Source organism: Bos indicus, chromosome 3 (genome assembly GCF_029378745.1).
Source record: "Bos indicus isolate NIAB-ARS_2022 breed Sahiwal x Tharparkar chromosome 3, NIAB-ARS_B.indTharparkar_mat_pri_1.0, whole genome shotgun sequence".
Classification (NCBI taxonomy): Eukaryota; Metazoa; Chordata; class Mammalia; order Artiodactyla; family Bovidae; genus Bos; species Bos indicus.
The window spans coordinates 35,062,247-35,078,493 of NC_091762.1; the positions used below are offsets into that span (position 1 = coordinate 35,062,247).

Here is a 16,247-nt window from a genome sequence, read left to right on the forward strand (position 1 = left end):
AGTGGTAGTCCTACAAGGCTCAATTTAACTCAATTTACCAGAACAGGGGTCAGAGATAAAACAATTTATTCAGGAAGAAATGTTCACTGAACCAGTACTTGGACTGGGTGGATGAGTCCAGCATCTAAGAAATCTCTTTTGGCCCTCCTGAGTAGCAAGCAACTGGTGATTTCAGAATTTCTAAATAGGAGGGTAGGAAGAGAAGGCAAGAGTATTTCTCTTGCATTTGCTCAGCAAGCACTGTCATATTTTTGTTTTCACTTACATTGTTTATTCAAAATGTTAAGAATTTATTTGTGGGTGTCAGCTAAATCCACGGACTCAATAGAGAAATAATTCAGCTTCCCAATGGCTGAAAAAAGTACTAACAAAGGAAAGCCCACTGTATGGATTACTGGACTTTAGGTATTTGCTGATCAGGGAAGCTGATTAATTTTTTTTGGTCATACCAAGCAGCTCGTAGGATCTTAGTTCCTCAACCAGTGATTGACTCCAGGCCTTAGGCAGTGAGAGCACAGAGTCCTAACCACTGGACTGCCATGAAATTCTCTTTCCTGATTCTTATAATAAAATGTCATGGCTTGTATTATATGAAATACAAAAGAGGTCAGTTGTTGAATAATTCAAGTTTAACTCACTTTAGACACCACCCTGCTTCTCAATCAGTAAAGAATCTGCCTACCGAACTACAGGAAGAGACCTGGGTTCAATCCCTGGATCTGGAAGATTCCCTGGAAAAGGGAATGGCTACCCACTCCAGTATTCTTGCCTGGAGAATCCCATGAACAGAGGAGCCTGATGGGCTCCAGTCCATGGGGTTGCAGTTAAGACACAACTGAATGACTAACACATACACACATACCCCCCCAACCTGAGTAATTTTACCTGTGCAATACATTATGGATCATTATTATGAAATAGAAATGTAACAATCAATGCTCTGGGAAACAAGACTAATGGATTTTAAGTCAGCTACGATGGTGATGTTTTTCAGTTGGTTGTATTCATGTTGCCGTGTTTCCTGCAGTAACAAACGCTGACGGCCAATTATCCTAAAGTGAAAATGCCACCTCAGAACTATTTGTAAAGTTCAAGATTTCACGATGAGATGAAGGAATTTTAGACTATCAAATGCTCCCTATGCTCTAGTGGTTAGGATTCGGTGCATTCACCACTGCCTGGGTGATTCAATTCCCAGTTAGGGAAGCCATTCTTCTTGGGCTTTCCAAGGGGCACTAGTGGTAAAGAACCTGCCTGCCAGTGAGGGAGATGTGGGTTCAATCTCTGGGTCAGGAAGATCCCCTGGAGGAGGAAATGGCAACCCACTCCAGTACTCTTGCTTGGAGAATCCCATGGACAAAGGAGCCTGGTGGGCTATAAAGGGTCAGACATGACTGAGTTGACTCTCTCAGGTCCCAAATGTGTTGTTCATTACCAACTACATAATTCTGTTTTTTTAAACACAGATTAAAAAAAAAAAAAAAAAAAAAGGAAAGGAATGGAACAACTGTAGTTCTTTTGAAATTACGAGTGAATTTTAGAACCCTTTTTATTTTTCTAGACATAATCTGTAGGTTTCATTAGATTCCAAAAAAGAAGTCTATGACTCAGGTTAAGGACTACTGCCTTAGAGGATGTAAGAAACTAAACCCAACTAATAGATTATAAATCAGGAGGTATTAAAATGTAAATTTTGTATTAAAATCTTAAGACTAATAACATACTAGCTCATGTATTGGATTTAATTGCAAACTGAACATTAGAAAACAGATGCAAGATGATACATGGAAAAGTGAAATTTTAGTAAATTGAGAAAACTGCAGAGAGGCTGCTGATTATACTGCTAATTATATTAAGCTCTATCAAAAGCTTTTTAATAAGTTTTCTCAAAAATTGCAAGAAACAATCCTGAGATGTCTTTCAGAGCCACTTGTTTTCAGTCTTTTAGAAAGCTATTCTCCGCATTAAGTCATGCATATGTCTGGCATTAATTAGTATTATTTACATGTTTTCCTATATATCAAAATGCTCAGAAGCAAAATGACAGGAAACTAAATGCAGTGATATTTTCACTTCTATTTGAAATAAATTCTTTCCATGTTTTACCAAAATACACCACCAAATTAACTATATTCAAAAGAGTAGCACCATCCATTTAGGTATGCTAAATATTTGTTAAATCTACTGGCTTTCATCATTCAGGAAGTTTTCTAATTTCTACCTATCTAGTGTTCATTCACTTGATACTCAGCTTAAAAGATCATTGAATATTCTACTCTTAAGAGTATTTTCTTAGAATTCCTTCATTTAATGAGATTTTTCTCAAGTTAAATAAGTACAAATGTTAAGCCCACATATGAAGAACTCTGCCAAATGTACTTTGTCCCATTTAATGGTTTTTTGCAAGGTGGCATCTGAGTGCCCATCTCACTGGCCAATATGAATAGTGAGAGAAAACAAATGTTAATATGGTCAGTTAATACTGTTAGAAGACTCCCTTATAGTCCTGTCAATGGCTGATCTTTGGGCCTCTGTTATAAGAATTGGAAGAGTTATTTTTAAAAGCTCTTTCAAGTCCAAATTTTAAATGATTCTAATATATAACCTAATTGCAAAGTCCTGCAATAAGGACGTCTGATGTGAAACTAATTATTCAAACCAAAAACAACCTATTGATGCAAGTAACACCCAAGGATAAAGGGAACTGTTATTAAGAACTCTAGTAAATATTGCTGGCCATCATGTATGTCTAATTTCATCTACACATTTAAAATTTACTTATCATTTGGGCACTAAGATATCCTTCTGCTCAAAGTGTGACTCTACTAACATTGTATCTATTTCCACAATAAAGTTAACAAAAGGGGGAAGCCAACACCCAGGATAAAGGATTTAATCCAGTAATTTATTCCACACTCATGATCGTTCTTTGTAATCAGAATACAAGTCATAAGAACAATCTATCAAATAATTTGCTGATAATCTTAAATAATGCAGCAAAGCATTACTTTTAATACTTCTCTCTTCTAGATTAAGTTTAAAAACTCAAACAGCAATCTTCATTTTCAATAAAAAAAGTTTTGAATTTAAAAAAAGGACACTATATCAAGCTGTTTCATAATTTAAGTATTTTCCATTTATAAAAACACTTTGGAAGCTTGAGGCTTATACCCATTTCTCTACTCACCTGCCCCACCCTCTCCCAATCTCACGTTAGTATAGGGTTGCTGTAAGAATGCTAGGCTTTAGACATTAATCTCTCCTTTAATATAGTACTTTAAAATCTGAAAAATTCAAGAAAAAGATTACATGTCATGTATTTTTTTCAAATAAAAAAGGAAAACTAAGTGAATCAATTTTAGGCATACTAACAGTGTCCCTTTGAGGTAGAATGCTAAAAGGACTTTTGATCAAATCACAGCCTAATTGAAGCCTCTGCATCAGAAACTAACTTCTCATAAATTCTCTCTAAAGGTAACTGTAGAGACTATTAGGTTTAACATATTAACAAGAGCCTTCCAAGACAATATACAGTGGGCAAGAATGTTAATCCTAAAACTGCTGCCTTCATGTACACTGAAAGCATGTTAATTCTCCTATAATAGACATCCTAGATCCATTTTCAAAGTCTTTAGCATTCTATTACGAAAAGCACAGCCATGCTAACTTCAGTACACAAACCATAATCCCACACCTACAAAACAAAAATAGAATTAGTGGCAGTTTATTGCCTTATACAAATTTAACCAACATGGCAACCATGCCAAAGGAATTAAAACATTTTCAGGACATATGTACAGACTGTACATCTCAAAAACAGTTAAACAATAAAATGCAAGAACAATCTGTGCATCATGTATCAAACTCAACAATTGGGTGAAGACATCAATGCAATAAATGGGATTACAAAGGCACTTCCCTACACAAAGAGGAAATGAAAATGCAGCCTACAGGGAGCTTGAAGAGTGCGTAACTACTGCACAATCTCAACTTGGGAGGAAAAAAAAAGCAGATTTAATCCAACGTTTATAGGATTCAATGTGATCCACTTTTACAAAAAAATTGTCACACAGTCTCCTCTTTGTCTTTATGTTGTTTTTCTTGGCTCTCTGTTTCTATGCTTTGGCTCCTTCGGCGATCACGTTTGTCAGACTGGTCCTTGCTATCACTGTGATCTCGTTTGTGGGAACGTTCTTTGCTTCCGCTACGCTTCCTGGATTTTTCTTTGCTGGGGCTATGTTCTCGTTTTCTTTTTTCAACACTGTCAGTTCTTCCTTGACTGCCACTTCTACTTCGTTTGTTTGATTTTTCTTTACTGTCATTTTTATGTTTACTTGATTTCTCTTTGCTCCTGCTTCTACTTCGTTTCCCTGCGTTTCTACTTCTACTCCTACTTCTATGTTTCCTTTCTCTGCTCCTACTTCTACTATGTTTTCTCTCTTTCTTGGAATCTTTTTTGTCATCTCTATGTCGCCTATCATCTTTGTCTTCTTTATGTTTCTTTTCTTCTACCTCACCCCTACTTCTCCGCTCCTTGGACCGTTCTCGTGATCGCTCCTTTTCTCGGTCATTACCTCTTTCCTTATCATAGTCACGGTCTCGTCTTCTACCTCTCTCGTTTTCTTTCTCTCTTTCTCGATCCCTGTCCCTTCTATCCCCTTTCCTATCACGACTTCGACTACGGCTTCTATGTCTTTCCCTACTCCTGCTATGTCTGCGTTCTAGTCCCCGATCAATGCTCCGGGATCTTCGCCTTTCTTTCTCCCTTTCTTTGGCTTCACGCTCTAGTCGCTGGCGTTCTTTCTCTCTTTCTAATTCTCGGTCAAAACTAGAAGACCCATGGCCTTCTCGATGATGGCTTCTACTTCTGGATCTTCTTGGGGACCTTCGTGGACTCAGTGATCTCCTTGGAGACCTAATATTCAGGAAAAAGGAGGAAGGGGAGAAAAAAATTGAATAAAACATAAGTATTACCCACCAAGAATAATTTAAGCAAAATATCTGCCTGTTCTCATTTACAGATGCATAATTTGTTGAACATGCCCTTAAGGGTAGAAAATGGGGAAAAGATGACAAATTATACCTAAGAATGTGATACTAATTTCCAAGAACTTTTGCGTAAAGCACGTTTTAAAGCTACAGTAGCTCAAGGGTTACATTACCTTGAGCGTCTGCGCTCAGCATGTCTGTCTATTTCCTCAGTGCCTTCCTTTCCGTCCTTCTTGATTTTCCTTGGCCTGGTTTTAATCTGTTGATCAATATTTTTCTGAACTGGAACTGGAATTCTCGGAAACAAAGTAGAAAACCACTCCAGTTTTGTGAGAAAAGATCGCAGCATTTCACCAATGGTCATTACGCAGCCTCCACCAGCCTTCACATCTAGGTCCTACAGAAACACAAAAGATATCCTGGCCGTCAAAAAATTTATCTGAGTAAATACAAGAATACTATAAAAAATATAACCATCTTTGGAATCTCAAATACAAAAAAATTCTAACAGAAAAATTTCAATTTGTGTACCTTTCTAATCTGGTAATGAATGATACACAGAAATATCTGGGCTCAGTGTGTGCATGCAGGTGAGAACAAACCCTGCAACCTCATGGACAGAAAGAGAAGTGACCTCTCTCAGTTAAAAAAGAATATGAAACACCCCCTTACATTACTAGACTATTTGGAACAATCAAATTTACATTCCACATACCTACTAACTATACATTTTATTTCTGTGGACACGTTTGCATACATTGTTCCTAGCGGTGTAACCTAGCTACATATGAACTACTTTAAACAGTTCCTGTCTAAAGATTATCTTTTAACAGCTCTAATATAAAATGAAGCCCTAATAAAACTGGAAGCAATAGCAAACCAACTGCCATGAAGCAGTGAGGTTTCTAATTTAGAGTTATGTAGAAAATAAATAAATAAACAAATAATTGGAAACGCATAATCCATGATGACCATTGTCTCTGAAAAGGGTCATTACCGCATGAAGGCCTTCTTGCTATGCCCTCTCACAGCTCAGGACATGTTAGTCAGCTATTGTCAGTCCCAAACCTATAGTGCAAGCACACAAGGAAAGTGAGATTTGTTATCTAAACAGGAAAACAAGAGCTAAAGGTAAAACTGCTTGCACTCACACACATTTAAGTGTTCAGATATACAGTATTTCCAAATATAATCGCTGCAGATATCTAAGGAAGAAAACAATAAGTTAGCTTAAATAGAAAGCCTCAGGTTTGTAAATACAATAAAAAACAGATTAAACAGAAGCATTCAGAAACAAACCTAATACCAATTATGAAGCGGGACATGCTTTTTAAATATAGAAAGGAGAAGCGCCCTAGCCTGAAAAATCTTATCTAAAAAGAAAAAACTTTAAAGATTGTGACTTATCATCTAACACACTTTTGGCCTCTTCCGAGATAATAAACAGACTGTAAATTGCCTATTTACCAAAAAAAATGTGCAGAGAAAAATTCTCCATGTCTATATGAGTGAGATTTTTTTAGTTGTGCGTGTAGTAATAAAAACACACCAGAAAGATTTCCATTAGGACTATCCTTTAATACAACCAATTCTTTGGATACACTTTAAATAGGACTACTAAAACACCACTCAGTTTACTTTATGAACCTTAAAACAAAGTGTAATGGTGGGGATAGATATATGGACACTGATCATTATCAAGGTCTTTTTGTGATTTTGGACTTTAATACATGTATGATTTAAATCTGACACAGTAATGTCTTCTGAAGTACTTTCTGAACAAATGTAACAAGTTCAAACTTAAGCTTGAATGCTAAGTTTTACATTAAAAAAAAAAATTCTGAACTACTAAAGAGAGGTTTCTTTCTGTAAACATATATAGTATAGTAAGAGTTAGAAAGCTGGGACTGAAATAGTCTGATCATGTTGAACAAGTGATCTAAACCCTCACCCTATTTAAATTCCACGTAGCTCTAAAATTCTGCACTTCTATGCAAATGGAAATATTACTATTTGGAGGAAGTTATAGGGTAAAAAACCGAAAAGTCCCAGAATATACATGTAAAAAAAAGCAATAATTACTATTTCTATGTGCATGTCTTACCACCTCAATCTTGAACATGGCCAACTAAAAAGTCACTATCAACTGTACAAGTCAAGATCAATACACAGAACACAACTAGGAAGAGAAAACTTTCAATAGTTAGCAAAATAAATCTAAACAATTTAAAAATGTGAAAACAAGACTTAAAAAATTTAACCTAAGACATATAAAATCCACCCTAATTTTAGTAACAGGACATTAATTCCAAAAGTATGTGAGTGAAATAAGTTTAGGTACAGAAAATTCTGGAAGATGTTAAATCATCAATAAATAAAAAATATTAAAAAAGAATAATCAGAAGAAAATTAATTATTACCCTTGTTGACATACCTCTTCATCATCAAGGAAGGATTCAAACCAGTCCCACAGATCTGTAGGGGGCTGTGTGTACCTAGAATCACAAAAGACTGATTAAGCCTAAGTCAATTAAAATAAGATATTGAAAATGTAGAGAAACGTATGCTCACCTTATATACATAAATCCAAGGGCTCTAATATATGGAGAGTCTGTGTGTGTTATAAGACCCATCACTTGCTTGCGAGTTAATTTCAGAGTAAATAATTTGTATAACAGGCAAAAAGCTGTAGAAACAATTCCTCCTGTTCCAACACCTCGAACCTTTAAGGGAAAGAATTAAGAAAGTGGTAAAGTAATTAACAGAGATATTTAATACCAATTGATTAATCCTGTTAGGTATTAATACAAGATATAATCCAGAACTGAGAACAGACCATTAAAAAAAAAATGCTTTTCTAACCCCAAGGAACACTTGAATTTAGATTTTTAAAAAACATTAATTGTAACTTGGTATGTAATTGACAAACTTTTAGTTTTCCAAATATAAACTTAGTTATTAGACACAGAAAAACTGAAAAATGCACGTACTTCTACTTACCCCTCCGCACATCCCTGTTTGACCAGCTGTTTTCCTGCTTCCTTTCTCCCATGGTTCAACATGCGTGACCTGAAAGTAGAAAAGAGAAACACAACAAACATTCATGCTTTGAATTTTTAAAAAATGATTCAAGTAAACCCCAATCCATAACAGAGCAGCTCTTCCCAAAGTTTGGAAGTTGGGCATTTTGACATGATGTATATGTTTTGTTTACATACATTTTAAAGTATGTAAACCATCTCTGAAAACTGCTTAGATATTTATTTTAAATAGCACCAATAAAGCAACCTAGGGTTTAACAAAACCTCAACAACTTTACACAGCAGAAATCCCATTAAACTAGCTTTGTAGGAAGCAGATACAGGTGGAGATATGAAATTTCTAGTCTTACACACTTAAAAATTGATATTCAATTTTGTATTATGAATTACTTAAAAAAATAAAAATCCTCATTTTAAAATGGATTAAAGCCCCAACTTATAGCAGAAAGTATTAACAAAGTTTAAGTATTAAAAAAAAAAAAAACTTTAAAATACCCTTAATATTTCAATTTCGTGGTGATTTAAAATTCCACATTATAAAATAAAGAAAAAACTTGAAAGAATTTAAAAAATACAAAAAAGAAAAAATGAAGTATGCTAAAGTAGTAACAAATTACTTCTGAAGCAAAATCATGAAACTTTATATTTACACACTTTTTTAAAACCATGATCAAGCATTATGTTCATTTCTGACTAAAGATGAAATTACAAAGGCCATACCTACACACAGATTATTCTAGTTACTGTATATTTTCAGCCTGATTATGTGAACCAATTCAATTTTCCCCCAAAATATAAACTGGGTCAGAAACGGTAAGTATAACTTGCATTGTCAAGTATATTCAAAGATACAGATCTTTGCTAAAGTGGGGCACCCTATAAAAACAATATATTTCACCTAAAAACAGCAAAGAAAGATTAGCTGTACAACAGATATAACAAAGGTGTTTTGGAAAAATAAGATCCATATTAGTTTCTTAACTTGAAACAAAACCAAATGGTTTTGAAATCCTGTTCTTTTACTACATATTTCTAAAATTTTACTTCCACCCATCCATTATTACATGAAACAGTCCTTGTCAGTGACTCAGACAGAAAAGCATGCATTTAAATGTAAACACTACACTATTTTGCTCAGTGGACTAAGCTGCACTGCTTGAGAGTTTTATTTCCTTCCCCCACCTTGCTGTGAAGAGATGTTTCAATTCCTTAAAGGCTAACCAAAGGGGTAGATGCCATACAAAATCGACTTACAAAATAGGAAGCCTATATATTTCAATGATTATTTCATCTGGATAACAAAACCCGAGTCTTCAATTTTATAATTAAATTTAAATAATTTGTAGTAGAATCTTGAGTGTTTCAAGACACAGTATGTAAAATTTGAAAACAAGCTTTTCCCTCAATCCTATTAACATTTGCCTAGGTTATTAAACAGAACCTGCCACAAAAAGCAGGAACCCGACCTCAACTGAATAAGGGTTAAATATTCACCACATTGTATCCACACTGAAAAAGGCCTTACCTTAAAAAAAAAAAAAAAAGAAAATCTAGTTCACAATATTACAATTACTTACAATACTTTATTAAGAGTACACCGAAATTTCAGTTTACTTTATATACCCAAAGTTGAACTATATTCTCAAAATAAGATCTCTTATCAAAACCAACTAGTATCTCAAAATCCTTTAATAAGCTATTCACTTATTAGGGGGAAAGGTGGAAAAAAACGTAACCTGAAGGCGAATAAGGAAAATTTCCTCTCTTAAGACCTCTACAGATATGTTCAGGTCAGGGAAGATACTTTATGTGGTCTGTCAAGTGGTTTTTAGGAGTTAATACAGATAAAACGTGTTGTATTATGTCAGATGTCTTAGTTTAAGTATTTAAAGACCTTTAAGATTTACTGATATTCTTTAATAGTATAAGTTTACCTTAGGAGGCCTGGAAGATAATTTTTAAAAACTACATAATTTTTAGGTAAATGGAGAAAGCCTACCAAAATCGTGAGGAAAAGACCAAAACCAATGGTCAAAAAAAAAAAAAAAAAATCTAAGTAGCCGTTCATGTAACCCGGGAAATGCATTTATGGCGATTGAGCATGATTAATAATGCATACCTCTACCTGCGACCCTGGGCTGCTCCGAGCCTCGCTGCAAGACTGAGTCAATCCTGCTAACGAAACAAGAACTGAGACAAGAGTGCAGTGAGGAGGCGCCAGGTGAGCTCCCCAGCACAGCCAAGCCAGCACCGACCCTGCCGCAGAAGCCCAGGGCCCAGATAATTCTAAATAAGCCCAACGCACAGGTGACTGTAACCACTCACTCCTGACCTCCTGCTGCTAAAATTTCCAGGCCTTCGGTACATCTTTTCCACTTGCACCTCTCCACCCTCGACCCTCCCACCCACCCGACACACACACTGACCATTTCCCTGTCCGGATAGTGAATACCAACAACACGAGGCCAACATTGAAGTCAATACATGAACTGGCCCGGGGTGAGCGGGAGAAGCACCAACAAGTTGGCGCTAAGCAGATCCACGTCAAAAGAAAGAAATTTAAACTGTAAACTGGAGAGGCTTCAGTTACTCGTTTCTCCTCTCCCCCAGTCCTCCCGTCCCAACTCCCCCAGGGGCGGGCAGGAGGTTGGGGGAAGAGAAAGATCAATGGCGGCGGGCTCTCCCGGCCCTAAAAATCTGAAAAGGAAATGAGAGGGCGGCCCCGGTTTGACCCCTCCCTGGCAAACTACAAGCCACAGCTCCCCCTCCGTTCAACCTTTCCTCATCTACAGATCATCAGACCTCGAGGGCCGCCTCCGCCCGTTTCCTCCATACCCCTTCCTCGGAACTTAACATCCCCCCCACCCCGCCAAGTCTAGACGCTTCGTACCTTAAAGTAGATCTCGTCCACCACCTCGTGGTAGGTCTTGAGCTCGTACAGCTGCACTTTAAAGTAAGGCGACGACAGGATATTGGTCAAGATCATGGGGTTGAGGTTCATAGTCTTTTCGTTGCCCCACAGCGGCAGCACATTGCCCTGCTTGCCCGAGACTGCCGGCTTGGTGGTGCCGCCGCTGCCGCACTGCTGCTGCTGCTGGGCTGCGGCCGCTGCCGCCTGGTGCTGCGGCTGCGAGTTGCCTGTCAGCGCGGGGCTGTTGTTAGCCATGTTGCGGCGGAAGGAAAGAGGGAGGGAGAAGGGAGGGGGAGGCGGCCAAGCTCAATCTCGCTCTTCGGGACAACGGTCCGGGACCCTACTCCATGGAACGCCGTCGAAGAGGGGGCCGCCTCGCTGTCCCCCAGCTGGGTGAGGGAGGGCAACCGGGACGTAAGAGACGGACCCCTGGTCGACAGCAGACGCCGAATCGCGGGCCTCGAGAACTCCAAGCAGACACCGAGCCGGCGGCCTGGGAGCGCGCTCTCTTCCGCCAACTGCCCCTGGGAGCAAGATGGCGGCCCCGGCGGATGTGACGCAACACGCCCCAGAATTCCAAGCTTAGCCGAAGGCCAGTCAGAGACGCCCAGGTGGGCTCGAGATTCCTCTTCCCAGTTCCGCGAGTTCCGCGCGCACTGCTGTCGCGGCGCTGGCCTCCATTGCCCAGCTCTTAGGAGACTAACACTGGGGATTTGGCTGCTAGGGGAGGGGGTTGTCGGTCTGGTCTGTATGTTGCACTGCGGCCCGGGTTTCTCCTTTCGGAAGCTGAGCGGGAAGGCGTTCGGAGGGCTGTGTGCTTGCAAATTCGTGACTCGTGATTCCTGTGCAGTCTCTTGGGTTCACAGTTTTCGTATTCTCTGATAGGACCGCATTCATTCATGTGATACCGATGCAAAGTCGTCCGCCAGGCTGTAGTGTCTGACCAGAGGTCTTATTATTGGAGCCTAAATTTATTCAACAGTAAGGTCGAGATAACATTTTACTGGACTGTTTAAAAAAGAAAAAAAAAGGCATTTTAGCATTAAAAGAGCTGCTGTACCTGTAGCGCCGTTTTGTTACGTGACTTCTATTTGAGTACTTCCATTGTGCCGATGCACTCCGACTGGGGGAGGAAGAGGTGGAAGAAGCTGGTGGGTGTGAAAATGAGTCAGAATCGGTCTCACTTTTCAAAAGCTACTGTTAACCTAGAGAAGATTTATGGTGTTTGGGAGCTAAGAGAAGGCTAAAAAAGGCAGTAAAGTTTGTGCAAGTATTCATGGACTGGGCAGTTTTATAAACGGAAAGCAGCCTGAGTATCCATAGAAGCAAGGAAGATCAAGCTCAGTAGGGGGTAGTCTCGCAGACCGAGGCCAGGAAATACACTTATGGGGGAGTAACGACTGGATAGGAATTGGACCACCTAAGTGCCTGGACGGAGAAGGCAATGGCACCCCACTCCAGTACTCTTGCCTGGAAAATCCCATGGACGGAGGAGCCTGGTGGACTGCAGTCCATGGGGTCGCTGGGAGTCGGATACGACTGAGCGACTTCACTTTCACTTTTCACTTTCATGCGTTGGAGAAGGAAATGGCAACCCACTCCAGTGTTCTTGCCTGGAGAATCCCAGGGACGGGGGAGCCTGATGGGCTGCCGTCTATGGGGTCGCACAGAGTCGGACACGAAAGCGACTTAGCAGCAGCAGCAAGTGCCTGGAATGCCAAGATGAAACATTAGTAATTTAATGGCATTTAAACCCAAGAGTTACAGCTATGACTTCAAAGTCACCTTCGATGCTAATATGCCAAAGTCTCTGGTTCCAATTCATTCTTCACAGTGTTGCCAGAGTCATCCTTCGAAAAGCGCCGCACTCCTTACTCAAAACCTTGGATGCTCTCAGCGTTATCCTAATTGCCAAAATCCAAGGACATTTTCCATTCTCCATCCTATTTGGTTTCTCATTGTGACACTTTAATCATTTAGTCTTGCCTAGAAACTGTTGAAGTAGGAAGTTTGAAGGTGGAGTTTTTAAGTATTTAAATTTTTTATTATGTATTGGAATATAGACTGTTGCAGTGTTGTGTTCCTTTCGGGTGAACATTGAAGGGACTCAGCCATACCTATACATGTATCCACTCTCCCCCAAACTCCCCTCCCATCCGGCTGCCACGGAACATTGAGCAGAGTTCCTTGTGCTATAAAGTAAGTCCTTAGTGGTTATCCATCTGAAATGTAGCAGTGTGTATATGATCATGCCAAGCTCCCTAACTGTTCCTTCCCCCTGTTCTTACCGCCACCCCAAGCTTAAGTTGGTTCTCTGTGAGTCTGTTTCCTAAGTTCATTTGTATTTCTTTTTAGATTCCATATATAAGGGATGTTATATATTTTTCCTTCTCTGTCTGACTTAATTGAAGGTGGAGATCTTAAGTTCAGTGGCCTAGACACAGAGGAGGGGAAAAGGATAAGACAGAAACTCTGGGGAAAATCCACACTTGGATGAAGTTGAACCAGTAGGAGACAGTGGTATGACAATGCAAGGAAAGATGAATGAGAAATGAATGATTAGAGTGATTAGTATTTAGAGCTGAACAGTATGTAAGTAATCATCCTGTCTAGTTCCTTTATTTATACCGGAGAACTAAAGCTTTCAGAAGTGGTTGTTAACTTCCTAGTAGATCTTGTTTTTCTATACATTAGTATAGACTTACTTCCCAAGGGAAATAGATGATCCCAAATTTTAATGAATTACTGTTAAAAATAGCATGATAAAAAATTTGAACCCAGTTCTTCCTTTATGTGTATTTTTTTGCCTTGATAATAAGTTTATTAAGTTTACTCAGTGACATTAATTGCCAAATCCTAATCTTTTAAAAATTCATTTACCTCTAGACTTTGAGTGATAAAGCTTAGTAGAGAGATTGAAGTTTGATGTCAAAGTTTCAGTGGCATCAAACTAAGTATTAATATCAAATCAGGTATTAGGATAAAGTGCTTGACATATTCAATGAATCCCTAAAACAGCCTGAATGTATAACTATTATCCCCATTTAAAAAGTTATATTTAACTTAGGAATACTACACTGCACATAGATAAAGCTGGGAAGTTTGGTTTGCTTCATTTTGATACATGTACACTTATTGTCTTAGTCTTTGCAGGCTATAAAAAAAAAATCACAGACTGAGTAACGTATTAACAACAAAAATTTATTTTTTACAGTTCTGGAGAGTCCAAGGCCAAGGGAAAACTCTCTTCCTGCTTCATGGTTGGCCCCTTCTAGCTATGTAATCACAAGACTGAAGTGATGTGGAAGTTCTCTGAGATTTCTAAGAGCACCAACCCCATTTGTGAGGGCTCCTCCCTCATGATTTAAGTACTTCTCAAAGGCTCCACCTTCTAATACCATCATCTTTGGGGATTAGGGTTTCAAATTCTAACTTCAAGGGTTAGAACTTTGAGAGGGACCCTTAGGTCTACCTCAGTACCCGTTAAACTATCATCACAATCAAGGTAACAATCATACATCACCCCCAAAGTACTCTTGTGTCCTTTTGTAATCCAGTCTCTCCCTCCATCGCCATCCCTAGCAATCACCTTCTGTCAATATATATTAGTTTGCATTTTCTTGAATTATAATAAATAAACACATACACTAGGTTCCCTTTTTACCTGGCTTCTTTGACTTGAAATAATTTTTATATTCATCCTTGTTGCTTGTATCAGTTGTATGTGTGCTTGTTTTGTTTTTTTACTGTGTAGTATTCCATGGTATGGAATTACTGCTGTTTGTTTACCCAGTTATCTGCTGGTGGGCATGTGGATATCTAAGTTTTGTCTATTACAAATAAAGTCACTATAACTATGAACATTTGTGTACTAGTCTTTGTGTAGATGTTTTTGTTTCTCTTGGTGAATACCTAGACATAAGACTGACTGAGTCATATGATAGGTATATGTTTAACTTTTTAAGAAACAGCCAAACTGTTGTGCAAGGTGACTAACATTTTACATCCACACCAGCAAAGTCGTGAGAGTTCCAGTTGCCCCATAAATTCATCAACACTTAGTATGAGGATTTTTTTTTCTTTATTTTAGTCATTCTAAAGGGTGTGCAGTAGTATCTCACTGTGGGTTTAATTTACACAATTAACCCACAGTGAAATACTACTGCACACCCTTTAGAATTTACACAGTTAACCCACAGTGAGATACTACTGCACACCCTTTAGAATTTACACAATTAACCCGCAGTGAGATACTACTGCACACCCTTTAGAATGACTAAAAGAAAAAAAAAATCCTCATACTAAGTGTTGATGAGTTTATGGGGCAACTGGAACTCTCAAGACTTGGCTGGTGTGGATGTAAAATGTTACAGTCACCTTGCAGATGTTGAACATCATGTCAGGTACTTACCAGCATTCATATACCTTCTGTTGTGAAGTAACTTCAAGTCTTTTGCCCATTTATTTATGTGGTTGTTTGTCTTATTGAGTTGGAAGATTTTTATTTTACATGGTCTGGATAGAAATCCTTTGAAACACGTGTTGCAAGGATTTTCAGTCTGTTTCCTGCCTTTTAATTGTGCTAATGGTGTCTTTCAAATAAAATTTTTGTTTTGCTGATGATTTGTGCTTTTTTTTGTTCTAAACACTTCCATCTTTAAGATTGAAATGACTCTCTTATGTTTTCTAAAAGTTTTATAATTTGAGAATTGATACTTAGGTTTGTGATCCATTTTGAGTTAATTTTGTGTAAGGTAGAGTTGATTTTCTTTCTTTTTTTTTTCATGTGGCTATTTAGTTGATCCAGCACAATTTGTTGAAAAGACTTACTTCCCTGTTGAATTGCTTTAGCATCTTTGTCAAAAATCAACTGACCCATCATGTATGAATCTACTTTTGAAGTCTACTGTGTTCCATTGATCTTTATCTTTTCGCCAATACCAAACTACCTTGATTACTGCAGCTTTATAGTAGGTTTTGAAATCAAGTAGGTTAGGTCTTCCAACTTCATTCTTTCTTTTAAAAATTGCTTTGGTTACTCTGGGGCCTTTGTGTTTCCATCAATTACTTAAAAAGCCTGGCATGTGGAAGGTGCTTGATAAACATGTATCATTTATGAATAGATAATTAAAATAATTGCCATATGTAACTAAACATAAATTAAGTGTTCTAATATTTTAAAGATTTTATTGTTCAAAACAAACTACAAAAACAACAACCAGGATTCTAAAGTAACAAAAGAAGCCATTGACTAAAGTACCCAAGAATAAAGATCCGATACTACTGGTAGGTTGTTATAAATAGTC

At 38.1% G+C, this 16,247-nt stretch overlaps 1 protein-coding gene across 2 annotated transcripts; it reads right to left on the reverse strand.

Moving 5' to 3' along the window:
- Positions 1-2,884: 2,884 nt before the first annotated feature.
- Positions 2,885-11,488, reverse strand: PRPF38B (pre-mRNA processing factor 38B). 2 transcript variants are annotated; one of them, XM_070785991.1, is made up of 6 exons: positions 10,921-11,488; positions 7,990-8,058; positions 7,561-7,712; positions 7,424-7,484; positions 5,163-5,386; positions 2,885-4,915 (listed from the first exon to the last, which is right to left on the reverse strand). In XM_070785991.1, exons 1-6 carry the CDS (start codon positions 11,194-11,196, stop codon positions 4,066-4,068), a joined length of 1,632 nt encoding a protein of 543 aa, XP_070642092.1. In that variant the 5' UTR covers positions 11,197-11,488; the 3' UTR covers positions 2,885-4,065. The 2 variants fall into 2 exon arrangements, with proteins under 2 accessions (XP_070642092.1, XP_070642093.1); XM_070785992.1 differs by lacking the exon at positions 10,921-11,488 and adding an exon at positions 10,457-10,750.
- Between the last annotated feature and the right edge of the window lie 4,759 nt (positions 11,489-16,247).